The 17,720-nt window shown below is 38.1% G+C and overlaps 1 protein-coding gene across 3 annotated transcripts; it reads right to left on the reverse strand.

Moving 5' to 3' along the window:
* Positions 1–1,729: 1,729 nt before the first annotated feature.
* On the reverse strand, positions 1,730–7,818 carry LOC133440889 (hepcidin-like). Of its 3 annotated transcripts, none has more exons than XM_061718223.1 (3): positions 7,682–7,818; positions 2,374–2,451; positions 1,730–1,920 (listed from the first exon to the last, which is right to left on the reverse strand). In XM_061718223.1, exons 1-3 carry the CDS (start codon positions 7,766–7,768, stop codon positions 1,819–1,821), a joined length of 267 nt encoding a protein of 88 aa, XP_061574207.1. In that variant the 5' UTR covers positions 7,769–7,818; the 3' UTR covers positions 1,730–1,818. The 3 variants fall into 3 exon arrangements, with proteins under 3 accessions (XP_061574207.1, XP_061574205.1, XP_061574206.1); XM_061718221.1 differs by lacking the exon at positions 7,682–7,818 and adding an exon at positions 2,545–2,746; XM_061718222.1 differs by lacking the exons at positions 1,730–1,920; positions 2,374–2,451 and adding exons at positions 7,235–7,389; positions 7,522–7,599.
* Between the last annotated feature and the right edge of the window lie 9,902 nt (positions 7,819–17,720).

Consider the following 17,720-nt stretch of genomic DNA (forward strand, 5'->3'; position numbering starts at 1 on the left):
AAAGCATGTTTTGTTTTTACATTTTAAGTTGAGATCAATTGAGATTGACTAACTTTTGGAGAAAGCCCCCAGTGTAATTTTTGTTACTCCCAGGTTGGCTTCAACTCGAAAGGCTGGTGCTCTGGTGGGAATTTGTGCAGACTCGAAAGTATATGGTATCCCAGAATGTATTTCACATCAACAAACAGGAGATTGCTGGTGGTCGAAAAATCACCCAATTTTAAATACTACTGCTGTTGTGTAATAGACAGTGATTTTAATATCTTTTAACATGGGAAAGCAGTTGTTTTCTCTTTAAAATGTGTGTTTATTTTATTTAATCAAAAAATAGTGTATTTAGAAATGTCTGATGTTTCCAGAGATGTGTGGGCTAGCTAGCTGAGCTGTGATGCGATTGAGTAAGTGGTTTCTCCAATAGCAGAAAAACTGAACTGTGTCTTCCTGTCCTCTGATGTATATTATCCTGAGTGAAAATGTACAAGTATGAACTAAATACACCAAACCTGGTGCATTGTGAATCAGGCATCAGCATTAGCTATAATGCTAACATTACCCACAAAGTTATTGTTTCATAAGCAAACAAGGCTATATTAATCCCAATATCCTTTTACTTTGTTTAAAGTAAATGACTTCAATGGTGTACTATTAACCGTATACCCTCCAAACATTAGCATAATGTTAGAATAATCGGCACGTCTTTCAACTAAAAAGCGTCTACTGATCAAACGATTAAAAGCAGCAACATCCAGTAAATTCCTCAGTTTACCACTCGAGAAATTTAGTTTGTTCTTTAAAACACCAGCTTGACGATTTATGGAGCTGCTATACTGCAGCTGACCGATGAACAGGCCCCTAATTGCTGCCTGACTGCCTGCGCTGCATCTTCTACGTGTGTATGTGGGTATGAGTCAGATAAAATAAACCACATGGTGTGTGTGAGGAAGCTGACTAGAAACCTCTGCACTCATTTACTATCTCCTTGTGTGGTTTGGCAGCAGCTCTGTTGGTATATGGGGGTGTACAGCGGGCATCCGTCTGGACGTGAGGCAGCCCTGGCACGCCGCTCAGCCCCCTGCAAGGATGCATGAGGGTGGGATCAGAGCAGGAGTCCGCCAGGCTCCAGACTGGTAGTCTGTGCATGTGTTAAGTGCAAGAAAACATGTTTTTCTTTCTTTTCCTTTTTTGTGTGTGTGTGCAGATGCACGGCAGAGGGTATGGAGATAATTAAATTGAAATCACATGGGCCTAAATAGCAGCCACAGGTTAGCTATTGTTCTGCCTGTCACTTGAAATGTGTTAACCTCTCTGGATGTGGTCTCCCCATTCATCACTCTATCACGTAGTCTGCCTAAGTCCGTGTGTTTCCTAATCTTTTTTGCACAGGTTTAACACCGGACTGTTTATTTGACTTTTGTGGTCATTATAATAGTTAAGTATGATGCAACCAAGCTGAAAGGAACACAATAGTATCTGCACCACCATGGCCGGACGCCATACCTCCCTGTGCTCCACTGGATCACAAGCAAAACCGCCACGTCAGTCTGACTGTACTTGGACGGCAGAACAACGTTGGAAAATAATAATGTTGTTGGAAGTGTTGGTTACTGGGGGCCTTAGGGGAATATTACCCCCTAAGCATCACCAGTGACCCAACACCTATTGACCCAAAATTTCGCAAGCTATTTTCCTGAACCTGAAAAAGGGAAATAAAGTGTCAATCATACCGGTGAACAAATCCAGTTTTAATGCAAGGAAAAGAATCATAAATACATAAATATCAGCGGGAACTGTGGACATCAGATTAAAGCAGACCGATCGTTACTCGCAGCACATGCCACACACACCGATGGTGCAGCAGTCACAGCAAAACTGGCATCTGATGGGGGCAGCGTAACTGTTTTCCCTGATGCTGTACGGCATCTGTGTGAAAGACAAAAAAATAAATAAAATGTTTTCATCCTCACCCAGCCCTCATAGGTTTCTTTTATATAATACATAGATTTTTTTATATAAACAGACCAGTTAACATTTTATTTTGGTCAGACAAGTCTCACAATGAGACTTTAAGTTTTGACATTTAGGCACAGATGTGCTAAAGCCCCACTTTTAAGACATGAGCAGAGATATATTTTGAAAGGAACATAACTTAATCCCACTCCACAAAGTCAGATCTTAGGGAGCTTTGCGGGCGAGACGTAGGAAGGCACTTGAGAGACGAGAACTTCTTTCGCCTTAAATAGAGCTACTAGTGAGATACAGGTATAGGAATAAATTATCTTAAGGTTTAAGAGCGGACATAAAATCCACTTTAAGGTGTCTGTTTGAACACCTAGCTCCTTGTAGTTGTTCTTTTATGTAATCAGTTGAATTTACCAGCCATGTTTCCATAGATGTCTCCTCTTGTGATGCAGCTGAATTCTCACTGATCGTTGGCTCATCTGGCTCCTGAACCTGTTGATAAGTAGACACATTTAGGAATAAAAATCCCACCCTAGTCCAAATAGTGGGTATATAATTCCTGAAATAAATACTTTATGTCCTTACCGTGCTGACTGGCAAGGCAGAGCTGCCCCAAATACAAATAAAGGCAAGAACAAGTGCTGCCCTGAAGGTCCTCATTTTCTGAGCAGCTTAGCTTCCAAACTTGTTCGAATCTTTTAAATGTATAAAACAAGACTGAATTTATAAGCAGTCAGGCAAATGTTGCCTCATCACTGCAAGCTCCCACTAATGCTGCGAATGGTTTTAGGAAACTCCTCTGGCATGGCATGTTCTGTACTTTGATCCCTCACAAGAGCATGTCACTGTCACCCACAACTTGTTTGTATTTCAAGCGCTCTAATACATGAATAGAACAAAAGTCGAGTATGTTTTTCAGTTACTTCAGATATGAAAAACTTGCTCATAGGAAGGTCCAAGACTGCATCCAACTATTGAATTGTTGTATTACACAACTGACTGAAGAGATTTTAAACCAAGATAGTCCTCCAGCATAGTTGTTTAGAATCAACTTTGACATTTTACGTAAAAATATACAATTATTTTAAAAAGACTGTAATCTGTAATCTTTACGATGGACTATGCGGTAAAATGTAATGAAATTACTTGGAATGAGTGATGACGATCTATTTTTTTTATAATAGCAATATTCAGGGTTTTAGGGGTACTGAAGTCTATCCCAGCTCTCATCATGCAAGAAATAAGTCCCAGACTGTAACACACAGCAAAATATTTACACATTACTGCATCTGCACACCAGATGACCTGACATGACCCGGTATACAATATCATTCCCAGTCGATTGATAATGTAAACACGGTGTGTGATACAAATGTCATATGAAGACCTCATGATTGTGTGTCACCGAAAAAAGAAACCGGCCTGTAAATAAATCCAAAAATCGTTGATGGAAGAAGTGATTTGATACCGTCGTGTGATGTTAATCCCGGTCATCCCGGAAGATTCCAGCTTTTCCAAATATCCTGCGCAATAACAAAAACTTTTGATTCATACCATGCTGGTTCATGAACTGATAACTATACTGACCTTTGTATTTGTTTCATAAGACTCAAAAGTCAACAAACAGTATATGATGACTGGCTTCATGTCTGTTGGACCTGACTGTCCTTTTTAGAAATCATACAAGGGGGGCTTTTTTTCTTTCCATTTGGGGGGGGGGGGGGTCAAGAGAATATTTTTTGATAGTTTAATGACATGTTGTCCATCTTCTGGAAATGCATTTTGATTTATTTGCTGAAGTAACCCACGGGAAGGAAGCAGCTCTAGTCGTCTGGTCTCTCTGGCTGTAGTTTGCCCTGTCTGTCCCCAACAATCCTTCTGGGCTTTGTTTGCCCCACCGATGGTCTGCCCAGTTCTGATATTGCTTCTGCCTCAATCACTATTCCAGCTAGTTGTCATCATCATCGAACACCCACAGCAATAGTGGGCCTGCTCCAGAGCACTGACTAGCCTGCCAGTCAGCACTGTTTTTCTGTTACCTACTTCTAGCTGAAAATCCTTCCTGTTGATAATTCAAAGAGTTTTTTTTCAGAAACTCTACCTGATGTACTACACTTGGCTCGTAAAATCTACCTGTGACAGTATTTGGTATAAAGAAAATTTCAAAATTGGATCCACATTCAAAAGTGAACCAAACAGGGGCCTGAACATTGAGGTCAATACGTTTTGGGGAAATATTCCATTCAAAAGGGACGTTAGACCCATATTTGACTTTGACTGACAGCACCGACTGGAGGTGACAGAGGCTGTTAATCCTGGCTGCATGTTGACCAGACATTTTTCTATGGGTCTATACGATGTTAAAACCCTTTTCTTTTTATTTTGACCACATCTAATTCATGTTATATGTGCCAAGATCCGAATTTGACCTAGTTCATGAACTCTGGAACCTGTCTAGCCAACACTTGCCAGTGTAAGTTAGTGGTAAGCGCCATAAGAAGCCCCAAGGAGCTATAGTCTTTGGGGGAACTATGGCTTTTTTTTATTTTTTCTTCCCTGCCTTTAATGTGATGGTCAATGGATTTTGGCTCACGTTTCTGGTCAAATACCTGATTTAGCTCAAAAGGCAAAAATTGTAGAATGCTTTGTCTGTTCACCACAGCATCTCTAAACTTTTGTCACATGAAGGACAATTATACCATTGTGGACTATTTTGGATTTGTTTTTGGTAAGTACATCATGGCATAGTGTGGCTTTTATTGCTGTACATTTGAAGTTATATTTTACTTAATTTTACATGTTAAGTATTAGAGGATTTTTAAATGTCCTCGGACAAGAAAAAAAAAATAAAGTTGAAGGCTTTTTTTTTGTTCTGCCGTGACAAAGTGCTGGGAAATTTCAAAATGTCTTGTTTCTTTTTACTATTAAAAATATCTATCATTGGGCTAGGGTTAATTGTAAGGAACTTTAAAATTACAGAAACTATGTGGGTATGAAATGTTTTACATGATATTCAATTCAATCAATTCAATTTATATTTAAAAATTCTTTATTAATCCAAAAGGAGAACAATTAAATGTGTGTGTGTGTGTGTGTGTGTGTGTGTGTGTGTGTGTGTGTGTGTGTGTGTGTGTGCGTGCGTGTGCGTGTGTGTGTGTGTGTGTGTGTGTGTCATACCGTATTTTGCAGACCATTAGGCGCATCGCATTATAAGACGCAATGTAAATGAACGGATTTATTTTCATACATAAGGCGCACCGGGTTATAAAGTGCATGATAAAACATATATAAAACAAAACAAATCAAATTTTATTCAACTCGTTCACAATAACGCAGAATTTCGTTCAGTTGTAACAAATACAGAAAAATACACACATTTTAAATCCTTCACCTTCCATAAAAAATGGCGGAGGTAAACGTTGTACTACGTCCTGTTCTCTGATTGGTTCACCGTTGCCAGCGATAGCAGACACCAGGGGCCTGTACTACGAAGCAAGTTCAACATACCCAGGATATCTTTTCCTTATCCAGATTCACTAACCCGGACAATTGCAATCACGCTAAGCGGTCACACGACAGTGGTTATCAACTCGGTATATCAACCCAGGTTTCTCCAATCTGGATATGAGCGCATGACCAATCGCAAGCATGGAGAAGTCCGCTGTCAGAGCCGCTTATTTCAGTAGCGAAGAGCAAACAATAATTTTACGGAAATATGATGAGTATAGGCATATAATACAGGCAAAAAGCAACACAGTTGCAGCTGCAAAATGCAGGAAAGACAGCTGGCAAAAGATCGCTGACTGTATAAATGCGTAAGTTCATAGGGATATAAACATATATTTGAATATTCTGGGAATCTTAATCTTAAACTGTAAACCATGATCAGCAATATTAAAATAATAAAAGGCTTGCAATATTTCAGTTGATTTGTAATGAATCCAGAATGGATGACATTTTTTTGTTTTTGTGTTTGCATTACAGAAAATCACAATATTCTAATTTTCTGAGACAGTCCTGTATATATTGGTTCTATAACTATTGTTGTTGACCGATAACTTGTGCTGATGCTGTACCAAAGAATTGGGTTTTTTTATTTATTCTATTTAATTTTTTTTTTTTTCAGGAGGGGGGTATTTAGTATTTTAAAGTGACTTCTCAGAATGTTCGAGGGACGAAATTGAAAATCCCTTTTTTGCTATCCCCTTACAAATGCATCTTCTTTTTGATTTCTTCTTGATTTATTTATTTAATTGGTATTAGTTTTGGATTGACTGTACATCGGATTTTGGGTGATGATTTGTTTTATTTATTCATTGATTGATTTATTTTTTATTTTCTCCTCCACCTCTTTTTTCTTTTTTTCTGGATCGTTCATACAGGTACTCGTCAGGGAAAGCAAAGGGGTTTTGGCGGTCCCTGAATACGCGTTCTCTTCGGAGGGATCCTCTCCATAGATCTATTATAAAACGATCCTCTCACGATCCACGCACTGAGCTCCACTGGATTCATTTTCCAAGAGAGCTGATTGGTCAGTGGGTGGTGCTTTTATACCCGGCGATCTGTATCTCGAACATAACCTGCTCCGGAGCAGGTTAGCTGTTCAGCATAAGTTACCATGGCGATGTACCCCAGTAAGAAGTGAACCACCGTCGTAGTCCTGAAAACCCAGGGTTAAACCTGAAGTTACCTCGCTAACCCCAAATCCCGCTTCGTAGTACAGGCCCCTGAAGTTAGTGTGAGGTTGGAACAATTCCAACATTTGATTACAATTGGATTGTGATATAGATTTAAAAATTGTGTTTACGATAAAACCTGAAGATGGCTTGATGTCTAATTACACTACAGTAAGGTAACATTGAATTGATGTTGGATGATGGTTGCTTGCCACATAACTAATTATCTAATGTCTGATTCTGCGTATCCAACCAAGGACCAACTTCAATGTGTCAGCTGAATGGTCCGACAACATTTTAACAGATTTTTGAGAGCAGTGTTCCACATAAAATGGGTTGAGGTCAGTAAGCACAACAAAATTCATACATTAGGCGCACCTGATTATAGGGCACACTGCTTTTTGAGAAAAATTAAGGATTTTAAGTGTGTCTTTAGTGCGGAAAATACGGTATATGATATACAGTATAACCACTTTGTGACCATAATATGAAATATTTGTTCTACAAACCTTTACATTTATATGTATACCCTACTTTAACACTTTTTTTTTTACACTTTGCAGAAACGTTAAGAATGACCCAAGTCTGTAACACCCTCAAAGGTTTTCATGGAGCCTTTTATTGATGGTTTATTGTCTTGAGACGGAGAACATTCTTAAGAACTTCAAGCATAGCAGCACCTAGTGCAGGTTCCATTGCTGTCGCAACAGCGACCGCAATACATGGCCCGTTTTTGTCTTTTGTGAAAAATCGTCTGTGTGAGAGATAAGAGACATTAGTGTTCATCTCCAGTATTGTCACTCATCAACATCATTTCAATCTTTAGTGAAGTCACCTTGTAACAAAATAAATAATAGTGTAATGTTATTATTTTAACCTAATATACCTGCAACATGTCTCCAGATGGATCCTCAGGTGCAACACCTTGAACGTCAACGATAAATGGCTCCTCGAACTCTTGGACCTGTTAAAGATTTGGCCCAAGAATCACATTGAAGCATTTTGATTAAACATTTAAGCAATAAAAGTTTAGTTTGAGTTCTTACTTCAATGACTGGGACAGCAAAGCTCTTCTGAAAACAGATAAATGTGAGTACAACGGCCACTGCAACTGCAAAGCTGAACGCCTTCATCTTCGGAGGATTTTAGAGGCAGAGCTTTTGATCTTCAGGATCCTGATGACTTCTCGTGTCCGGTGACTGAATGTGCAAAATTAGCTGGCATTTATAGTCACTTGTACACCTGTTGCCACATCACTGGCAGCATGTACCTGCAGGAAGTTGGACTTGGCATCTCTCACCGTGATGCTGGGAATGCCAGTGGGAAATTTCCGAAGTTTGTTAAATTCAGAATGTTGTAATGTTTCTCCCATTTTCTGTTTAATTATTATCTTTTTCCTTCTACGTGGAGGAGAATTCTTACATTTATTTAGATTTTTCCATATACTGAATTTCTGCTTGTTCTGATACGTTATACAAATTATGAGTACATTAACACATGACATTAAGAATTGATAAAATGCAAATTCTCTACCACACGTGAAACTTTAGAGTTGATGTATGTAAATGTAAAACCATTTAAAAAAATCAAGCATGAACTATACTAGGACCTTGAAACTATAGAAGCTAAATGTTATTCAACCATATAAATATTATACATAACATATATATATATACTGTATATATATATATATATATATATATATATATATATATATATATATATATATATATATATATATTTCAAAACAAAACTACAGCTCTGAATCTGTTATTCATCAGACATTTAAGGTGCTTAGTTATTTGTCCATTTATCCTTAATAACTCACTGCTTTTTATCCTGACATAACCAATTGTTAAACAACCATTTTTTCCTGTAACTGACCTCCATACCAATGACATAGCAATAACTCCCAACAATACTCAAACAGACATATGGACCTACTCCCTCCACATGGACACACAATTCAGAACCACTCTGCTGAAACGTTGCAGGCCTGTGTGCAGCTGGTGTGTGATGCAGGTGATGGGAATCCTCTTCTCCCGTGTAAAAACAAAATAGCCCACACATTCAACTCATGCTTCACTCAGCAGGTGTCCTTTCCTCTGTGCAAGACTAATGGGTCTAGTCTGGTGCCGTTCCTTTCATCCGAACATCTCAGCTGCCAGGAAGGGCTTTCTCAGTTCTCAAGAATGCAAGTGCGGACTTGCACTCTAGGTAAGTCTGCAAATGGCTACTACAGGTCGGGGGCACATACTAACTAACATGCTTGTATAGCACCATACACATAACGTCTAATTGGTTATAAAAACAAACACCCGGAACACTAAAACTGCTGCAACTGGGCCATATAATGCTCCCGCTCAAGTCTTTATACTATTATCATACTGTATATATGTGTGTGTTTTTAATGGATTTTATTTAGAACAAATACAAATACACATATGTAGCCTTCCTTCAGAGTACCTCTTACATGTGGATTGCTAAAGGGTTCTATATTTGAACCTCTTCTTCTTTCCTTATACTTCTGCTTGGATCAGTGTGCTGAAAACTAGGAATTTTGTTCCACTTCTATGCTGATGACAGCCAAGTGTATGCCCCACTAAAACAGGAAAACTCTGCCTCTGTGCAACAAGTGCCAGAGTGCATGATTGAATGAAGGCAGATATATTTAATAATTTCTTACACTTTATTCAAGAAAAGACTCAGGTCATGTTATTTGGGCCTAGTGATGCCTCTGAGGTGCATGTTGACTTGGGTTTTTTAAGTAAACATTCATTTAAAAACTTTGGTAACAAGCCGTATAAACTGGACAAGTTTTTAATTTTAATGTGCATGTTAGCTAAGTGGTCAAGTTTTACTTTTTTATTTATTAACTTTTTTAACTTGAGGCAAAACTGGCCAAGGTTGAACCAATTCTTTCTCAACGTTACGTCGATATTTTAGTCCATGCTCTTATCACAACACGCTTAGACTACTGCAGTGCACTTTATGTTGTGGTTAGCCAGAAGTCACTTGCTCTACCCATTTAGTTCAAAAAACTGCTGCCCGACTTCTAATTGCTGCATAAAAACAAGAGGGAATTACTCCAAATTGAACTTGACTTCACTGGCTCCAAGTTCATTTTCACACTAACTTCAAAACTCTTTCATATGTTTTTCAGTGCATTCATGGTATTGCTCCAAAGTATCTGTCCGACCTGCTCCGGCCGTTTGCTCCGTGGTCTCTCAGGCCGGCAGCTCAGCTGTTATTAGTCGTCTTTTCAACAAAGAGGACCTTCAAAGGTAATTGGGCTTTTTCAGTCGCGGTCCCAAAATTATGGAAAGCTTTCCCTTTGCAGATGGGGCAGATGGAGTCACTTCCCGCTTTTAAAATCTCTCTCAAAATGCAATTTTTCTCTTTGGCTTTGAACTCACCTTGGGATATATTATTACATGTATAGTATTACATATATTAATATAATATAATTACATAATATATATTAATATAATACATCAGTGGAATGCACGGACACGGCTGTGACGTCAGCCGTGACGTCAAGCCCAAAAAGAGACTTTTCTTTGACTTTTCTGGCCGTTATAAAACATTTTTGACGGATATAAAGTCCTTGACTTAAAAATATAGAATACAAAGATTAGTAATTGCCGGTGATTACAGCTGGAGGTGTCCTGTGAACAGTTTTAGAGGCTTCTCTTTTACTATTGCGGTCTATGGGAAAAAAGTTTTCTGGGCCCCATGGGATTTTTTGTTGCAGTACCGCGGCTGGCCACTGGGAAAAATCGGCGTGCCTTCTAAGCGCGAGATTCGGGGGCTGATCTGGCCGCGACCGCGCCTCGACCCACGGACCAAAATCTTACTCCACTCAGAAGAAACTAGTCTCGTTTTGCGGTCCCGTTTTGAGGTCTGAACCTTTACTTATGTAAGTCTGGTGTAGAGTTAAGCCTTACCTTATTAAATTAAACCTTTTTCAGTCGTGTGTAGGATAAACACGGGGACAACTTCTGCGTGAGTTCCAGTGTACTTCAATGTCCGCTCAACAGCGTAGGATTTTAGATCATCAACACAGCACCTAGTGCTGTATCACTCCGCCCAATCTAAAACATACTAACAACTACAGATTCATTGACTAGTGTAATTATAGTCCCTGATTTACAGAATATAAAGAATATATTTATAAAATAATGAACCCTGAATTAACAAACTAACCTTCTTAACAAAAATAAATCTCCTCTTACACTTATAAGGTGAGCATGAATCAATCTTTTTTATGATGTAAAATTGTATGTATATATTGACTTTCATTTATTTATTTAATTTTAGTTCTTAAATTTCTGGAAAAGAAAAAAGTCAAATCCTACATGAGAGAAACTATTCAGTTTGTGGCAAAATATTTGTACTTGCATGAAACTGAAGATGCATAATGCAAACCTGATATTTACTTTTAGTTCAGTTTGTGGAAAATGGTTGGCCTGGCTTTCTCTTTAAAACTTAAACAGTTATAAAGAATTACAAACTGTAACAATAGGGCAAACGCACAGCATTGTTTTGTATTTTGTGTTTTTCAAATAAAAGACAATTTTTTCCAGTCATATGTTCCTCATTCAAGGTTGTTAAAAAAATACTGCTATCGTGTATCGTACCGTATCGTGAGATTAGTGTATCGTTACACCCTTAGTATGTATGTATGTATGTACGTATGTACGTATGTACGTATGTACGTATGTATGTAGATAGAGCAAGAGATAGTCCATTTTAACACAGTTATTACATTGGTAAGTTTTATTTTTATTCACTTTGCAAAAACTCAAGGATAACCGAAGCTGGCAACATGCTCAAAAGTTTTCTAAGCAAAATTTAATGGTAGTTTATTGTATTGAGGCGAAGACGGAATGAAATGACTTTCAGGAACACAGCACCTAATGCAGGATGAACCGGCGTTGCAGAGGCCACAGTCTGGCCCGCTTTGCTCTCTTGTGCAACAGCATCTGTATGAGAGATTAGAGACAAAACTGTGTTAATCTCCTGTTATGTCACTCATTTACTTCTTTTCCATCCAATAGAAATATATATGAACAATCAATATTTTAACCAATACCTCTAACAAGTGTCCAGATGGATCCTCATGAGCAGCAGCTTCAGCGTCAACACTCAATGGCTCCTTAAAGGAGCCGTCTGTATAAGAAATGGCCAAAACTGGTACTGCAGTCACTTTCAAAATATTGTTGAGCGGCGTGTACCCTCCCCCTCCTCCCCCCGACCAGAGGTTGCCAGGTAGGCTGCAGAATGCAGCAGGAACGTAGGCTGCCATGGCTGCGACAATTAGAGCCGAGCTGGCAACCCGGATACTGAAACAATACTGACTTGGTGATTGGGAGATAGGTGGAGGGTGGAGCTTCAGAAACAATACTGACTTGGTGATTGGGAGATAGGTGGAGGGTGGAGCTTCAGAAACAATACTGACTTGGTGATTGGGAGATAGGTGGAGGGTGGAGCTTCAGGCCAAAACAAAAAATGACAACATAAACATCAGTTGAGGGCTGCAACTCCTCTTTTTAAACTGGAATATCCTGGCTAGAGTGCTGTTGTCAGTGACATAAGTATTTGAAATGAACATGATTTTTAAATGTCTGTTGACATATCGGGGTCATTTTATGATTCGTTTTATTATTGCTCTTACATACAGCTCCTTTAAACTCTTGCACCTTTTAAAAATGTGGCTTAAGAATCACATTGAAGCATTTTGATAGAACATTTAAGCTGGTAAAAGTTCAGCTCCAGATCTTACTTCAGTGACTGGGGCAGCAGAGCCCTCTTTAATAAAGAGAGTTGTAAGCACGATGGCCACTGCAACTGCAACGCTGAACACCTTCATTTTAGGATTTAGGAGGCAGAGCTTTCGATTTTCAGGATCTTCTTTTCTGACTTTTTGTGTCTGATGCCTGACTGTGCAGAATTAGTTGGCATTTAAAGTCACTTGGCCATCTGTTACATCATCACTGGCAGCTTTTACCTGCAACAAGTTGAAGTTGGCATCTCTTGGTGTGATGCTGGGAATGCGAGTGGAAACTTTCCAAAGGGGCTTTCTTAATTCAGAATTTTGCAGTTTCTCGGATTTTCTGCCCCAATTATTAACTTTTTGATCCATCTCTTTATTTTTTTTTTGGGGGGGGGGGGGGGGGGGGGGGGGGGTCATCATATTTTTCATTTGAGTTTTATAGCATGGCAGTAAGATATTTTGTGTTTCTTCCGACTAGTGCTGATCTATTTTATATGGTCTCCTGTCTTAATCTTCCACCAATCACAACTTAGTTTTTGCAATTGTAAAAAATTGTCATTCTCACATTTTTCATTCCAAAATGTTCCCTGTGTTCTCTGTTGACAACATGTGAGGACTGCAGACTGACAGACACTCAGAACGTTGTTGTGCATTGCCTTGTTTTAAAAAATGCACTGATGTCTCCGAAAAAGACGTGTTCTTGAAGTCGGTTTACAGGTACATGCACAGACGGACTGCAGGTGGTGCTCAAGCACCTGGCCTTTTGCTCTCAGGCTTGAGCCGGGCCCTCTCTGCCATCACATTCTTGTATTAAATGCTTCCTCAGTCAGTATTGTAAAAACATTCAGGTGGCAGCATTAATCCGGCCCAGATATGGTCCAATTAATCCTGATCTTTGGGCCTGGTCTTTGAATGTAACAGAACCATCTTCTATCTTTTTGTTTGAGCATGCAAATTAAATGAATTTAAACATTTCAATGTCATAATGCCTTCTTAACCTTCGCCATGAAGTGTTCAGTGTGTTCATCACAAAGTTGTTTGTTTAGTTTTTGTATTTACAGCTTATCAGTAAAATATTGGCTTATAGTACAATTTATGAATATATAATTCTAAAATTGTTGTGTGGTCTGTCTGCTCCATCCTCCAAATGTTGAATTTGTTCAACCCATTTTTTTTTAATAGTCTTATAAATGTCTGTTCTATACATGGCTAAAAATGAGTGGTTCAATCACATACAAGAGAAAAGTGGGAACCAGTTTTTCAACAAATGTCATTCGCACAAGACAGTACCTACATGTAATTCAATTTTTGAGACAAGAAAATTATATGAAAAAAGCTTAAGCTAAATATATGAGTGTCAAAATATCATCATTTAGTTATATAAAAGGACAAATTGAGGCATTTATTGAGTGCCTTTTGGCCCATACACCATTATTTCCTTGTTGTTATGACGGTTTTAACAAATAATGCAACCACTTGTTTTGCAACACCTGAAATACCCAACTTCACTGTTTCAGTTACTGGCTCATCTGTTGACCTCTGTGCTTGGACTGACACAAGTACAACTTCACTGTCAATAAGCCGTGTTGTGCATGGCTCCACATGTGGGGAAATTAAGGCAGTTTTTTCTTTTGCTTTTCTTTGATAAAGGGGAAGCCCTGCCTCACCTTTTAACCTGTACTTCACCCACGATGCCACTGCTTTGCTAGGTATACTTTTGCCACTTTTATTTTTTAATAAAAAAACAAATGAATTTCAGAGCTAAATCAAATAATTCTTTGATAATAAAATAGTTAAGGGTAATTAAAAGAAAAAACAAAAAATTAGCCTGATACATGTGCTCTGCACCAAACAGATCAGTGGACCAGCCCTTCTCCTTTTCTCACTGCTCATCTAAGTTACCAACAATGAGCGATAAACCTTTATCCACACTGATTTTAAACAGTAGAATCTTTTTTTTTTTTTTTTTTTAACTTTTTCAGTTTTCTTAATTTTTGGCTTTTATAGAATAGACCTATATAGTCACATATGAAAAAATAAAAAAAACTGCAACAATGATTTTATGTGGGCTTACTAAGCATTTTCCTATCGCTTCTACAGAAGCTGCTAAACATCAGCCGTTGATGAACTGACCATCAGCAGATGTGCAGACCTCTGTAGGAAAATACATTTTGACATGTTGCCAGTCATGTGTTAACATAATGCCAAGTGGAAAGGACATCAGCAATGGTCTTAGAGATACAACTGTTACTGCACACCAGTTTGAAAAAGGATTTGAAACATTTCTTTAAACAATTCTGAGCACAGTATTCTACAGTGAGAAAGATCATTTCTAAAAGTAAAAGACTCAAGACATATTGATCAACTTTATTGCTCTCACACAACTCATGAATAGTAAACATTTTGGGTGATACAGTTTCATCAATGTTAACGCAGTCTAGATGAGATAAGATTCAACTTTACTCTCATTGCACATGTCAGAAGTAAGAGGCTGTGAAATGCTGTTAGCTATAGTGCAGAAGAATATATCATCAAAATGTTATCTTTGACTGGGAATAATAATAAGTGTTATGCATTATATCTATAGGCAGTGGCTATAGATGAAAGCATGAACAGCAGTGCATTATGAACAGGATTAAAGGTAAGAAGTGTATGGCAGTAATATCTTGTAACATGATATGAACATTACATCTCATGAATGCAATTAAAAATGCGAATCGTATTAAGAATTCATGGATGTGCAACGGACTCCACAAAAAACATCACCGTCTCTTGGTCCACTGTCAGGTTTATCCTTGAGTCCACACTTCTGTCTGCTGTCATAATCTGTAGAAAACATTAGTCACCACTAACAGTGTTGATCTCCAGCTTTATCACTCACACAGTTAATTCTCTCTTCATCAAGTTGTTTTGATGGTAGAGAATAATTAAATTAGGTATTCATTCATGTGTTCTGTATAAAGTACCTCAAACAAGTTGGCAGATGGATCCTCTTTGCACCAGCGTCAGAATCAATTCTCATCGGCTCCTCCACCTCCTGATTAGGAAGCGCATTTTAGCATTTGACACATTAAGCATTTTCAGTTTCCAAATGTTCAGTTTCAGTTCTTACTTTCGTGACTGGGACAGCAAAGCTCTGCTGCATACAGATAAATTTGAGAATGACAGCCACTTCAACTAAAACATTTGAACGTCTTCGTCTTTGAGTTGATTCAAGTTGAGTTGAATATTCAATATTCAGCTGTTTGATGACTTCGTGTCTGAAGGCTGACTGTGCAGCATTAGCTGGCATTGATAGTCACTTGGGCAACCTGTTCCCTCATCACCGGCACCACTGACCTGAAGCAAATTCAACTTGGCATCTCTTACTGTGCTGCTGGGAATGTGAGTGGGAAGTTTCCAAAGTTTGTTAAATTCAGAATTCTCTCATCTCATTTTTTGTCTAATTAATGACCTTTTTTGTCCTTCCTGCTTTTTTTTGGGGGGGGGGTCTTAATTTTTACGGTGATTTTTGTTTCTTTGCAGACTATTTGCCTTATTTTCATCAATTTGGTACTTCGTTACACAGCTTTTATACTTTACCATGTGGCCGTTCATTCTCACAGTTCAAAAGGTCCTGGTATTGAAGACACAACATAGTGAAGCATGTTAATTTGCACTTTGTCCTATTCTTTCTGAAAAATTAGGTTTTGAAATGACAAAAACATTAAGAACTACAAACATGGCCACACTGGAACCTGATACTTATTTGCACTCAGAACGTTGTTGTGCATTGCTTTAGTTTGTAAAATGCACTGATGTCCCTGAAAAAGACGTGTATTTGGAGTGGGCTTACAGGTACATGCACAGATGGACTGCAGGTGGTGCTCAAGCACCTGCTGGCCTTTTGCTCTCAGACTTGAGCCGTGCCCTCTCTGCAATAACATTCTTGTACTAAATGCTTCCTTTGTCAATATTATATAGCATGGTATGGTCCAATTAATCCCCGGCCTGGTCTTTGTATGTATCGGCACCATAAAAACATATGTTGCCGCTATGTGCATCTGCTGGCTTGCAGGCCAATCTGAAATGGACTGATACCAAAAAAACAATCTAAGTATCTTCATGAGTCTATAAGTTTAGAGATTTTACAGATAAATGCTCATATGTAAATGAAATATAATATAAGTGTTATATAAATTAAACACCATCCTGTAAAGAAGTGTTGTTTAACTGGGTGCCCATTTCTTTCAGCCTGAGACCCTGTCCCTGGAAACGTCTGTGCACAGCCCTGGCAGCATGTTGCTGCAATGCAATATCTCAATGATGTTACTTCTTTGCATTAAAGTTTAATAACCTTAACCAAAGAACCAACAAATAAATAATAAAATTAACTTTGACACTATTTTGTTTAATTAATCTCCCCACAGTCTATCCGCTCCATCCTCAAAATCTGACTTTGACAGTCCTTTAAATAGATTTTGTCAAAATGCATGGTTGTTTTTTTAATATAGTGTTATTGTTGTCTCTATTTTATATGTGGTTAAAACTCAGTAGATGTACTTTTTACATCATCCTATAAGCTCTAATGATAGAAAGAAAAGACAATTTTAAGAAGAAAATTTTAACCAGTTTTACAGCAAATGTCGTTTGCACATTGCAAGAATTTAAATAAAAAGATTTCAAAATATCTTAAGATTAAAATAATTCACAAAATAACATAATTTAGTGATATTAAAGGAAAAATATAAGCATTAATTGAATGTTTCTTGGCTCTTGACAGTTTTAACAAGTAATGCAACGTCTTGTTTGGCAACACCTGAAAGCCCCCACTTCACTGTTTCAGTTACTGGCTCATCTGTTGACCTTGGTCCTGGACTGACACAACTACAACTTCACCTTTGATGAAATGTGGTGCATGGCTCCACATGTGGGGAAATAAGGGCAGTTTCTTTTTGTTTAGTTTCTTTTTGACAAAGAGGAAGCCCTGCCTTGCCTTTTAACCTGTAGTTCAACCTGATGTCACTGCTTTGCCAGAAACGAATGCTCTACTTCGATGCTCCACTTTTCCAAAACAAATGAACAGATACATTAATTACAGGGCTAAAAAAATATTTACAGCTAATTGAAATTGTTTATTCATTGAATGTCTTCACAGCTACATGCAAAAATTTGCAACAATTACTTTTTTCTGTGTAAAAACCCATTAAACGTCATCAGATCTTTGAGTCTTAGTTTTAGTCAAGTACAACCGGCGAGGATGAAAAATGTCTTTTGCAAAGACATCATTATGAAGCAAAAATGTGTGTGCCCGCTAAACATCTTTCTAT

Source organism: Cololabis saira, chromosome 3 (assembly GCF_033807715.1).
Source record: "Cololabis saira isolate AMF1-May2022 chromosome 3, fColSai1.1, whole genome shotgun sequence".
Lineage (NCBI taxonomy): Eukaryota > Metazoa > Chordata > Actinopteri > Beloniformes > Belonidae > Cololabis > Cololabis saira.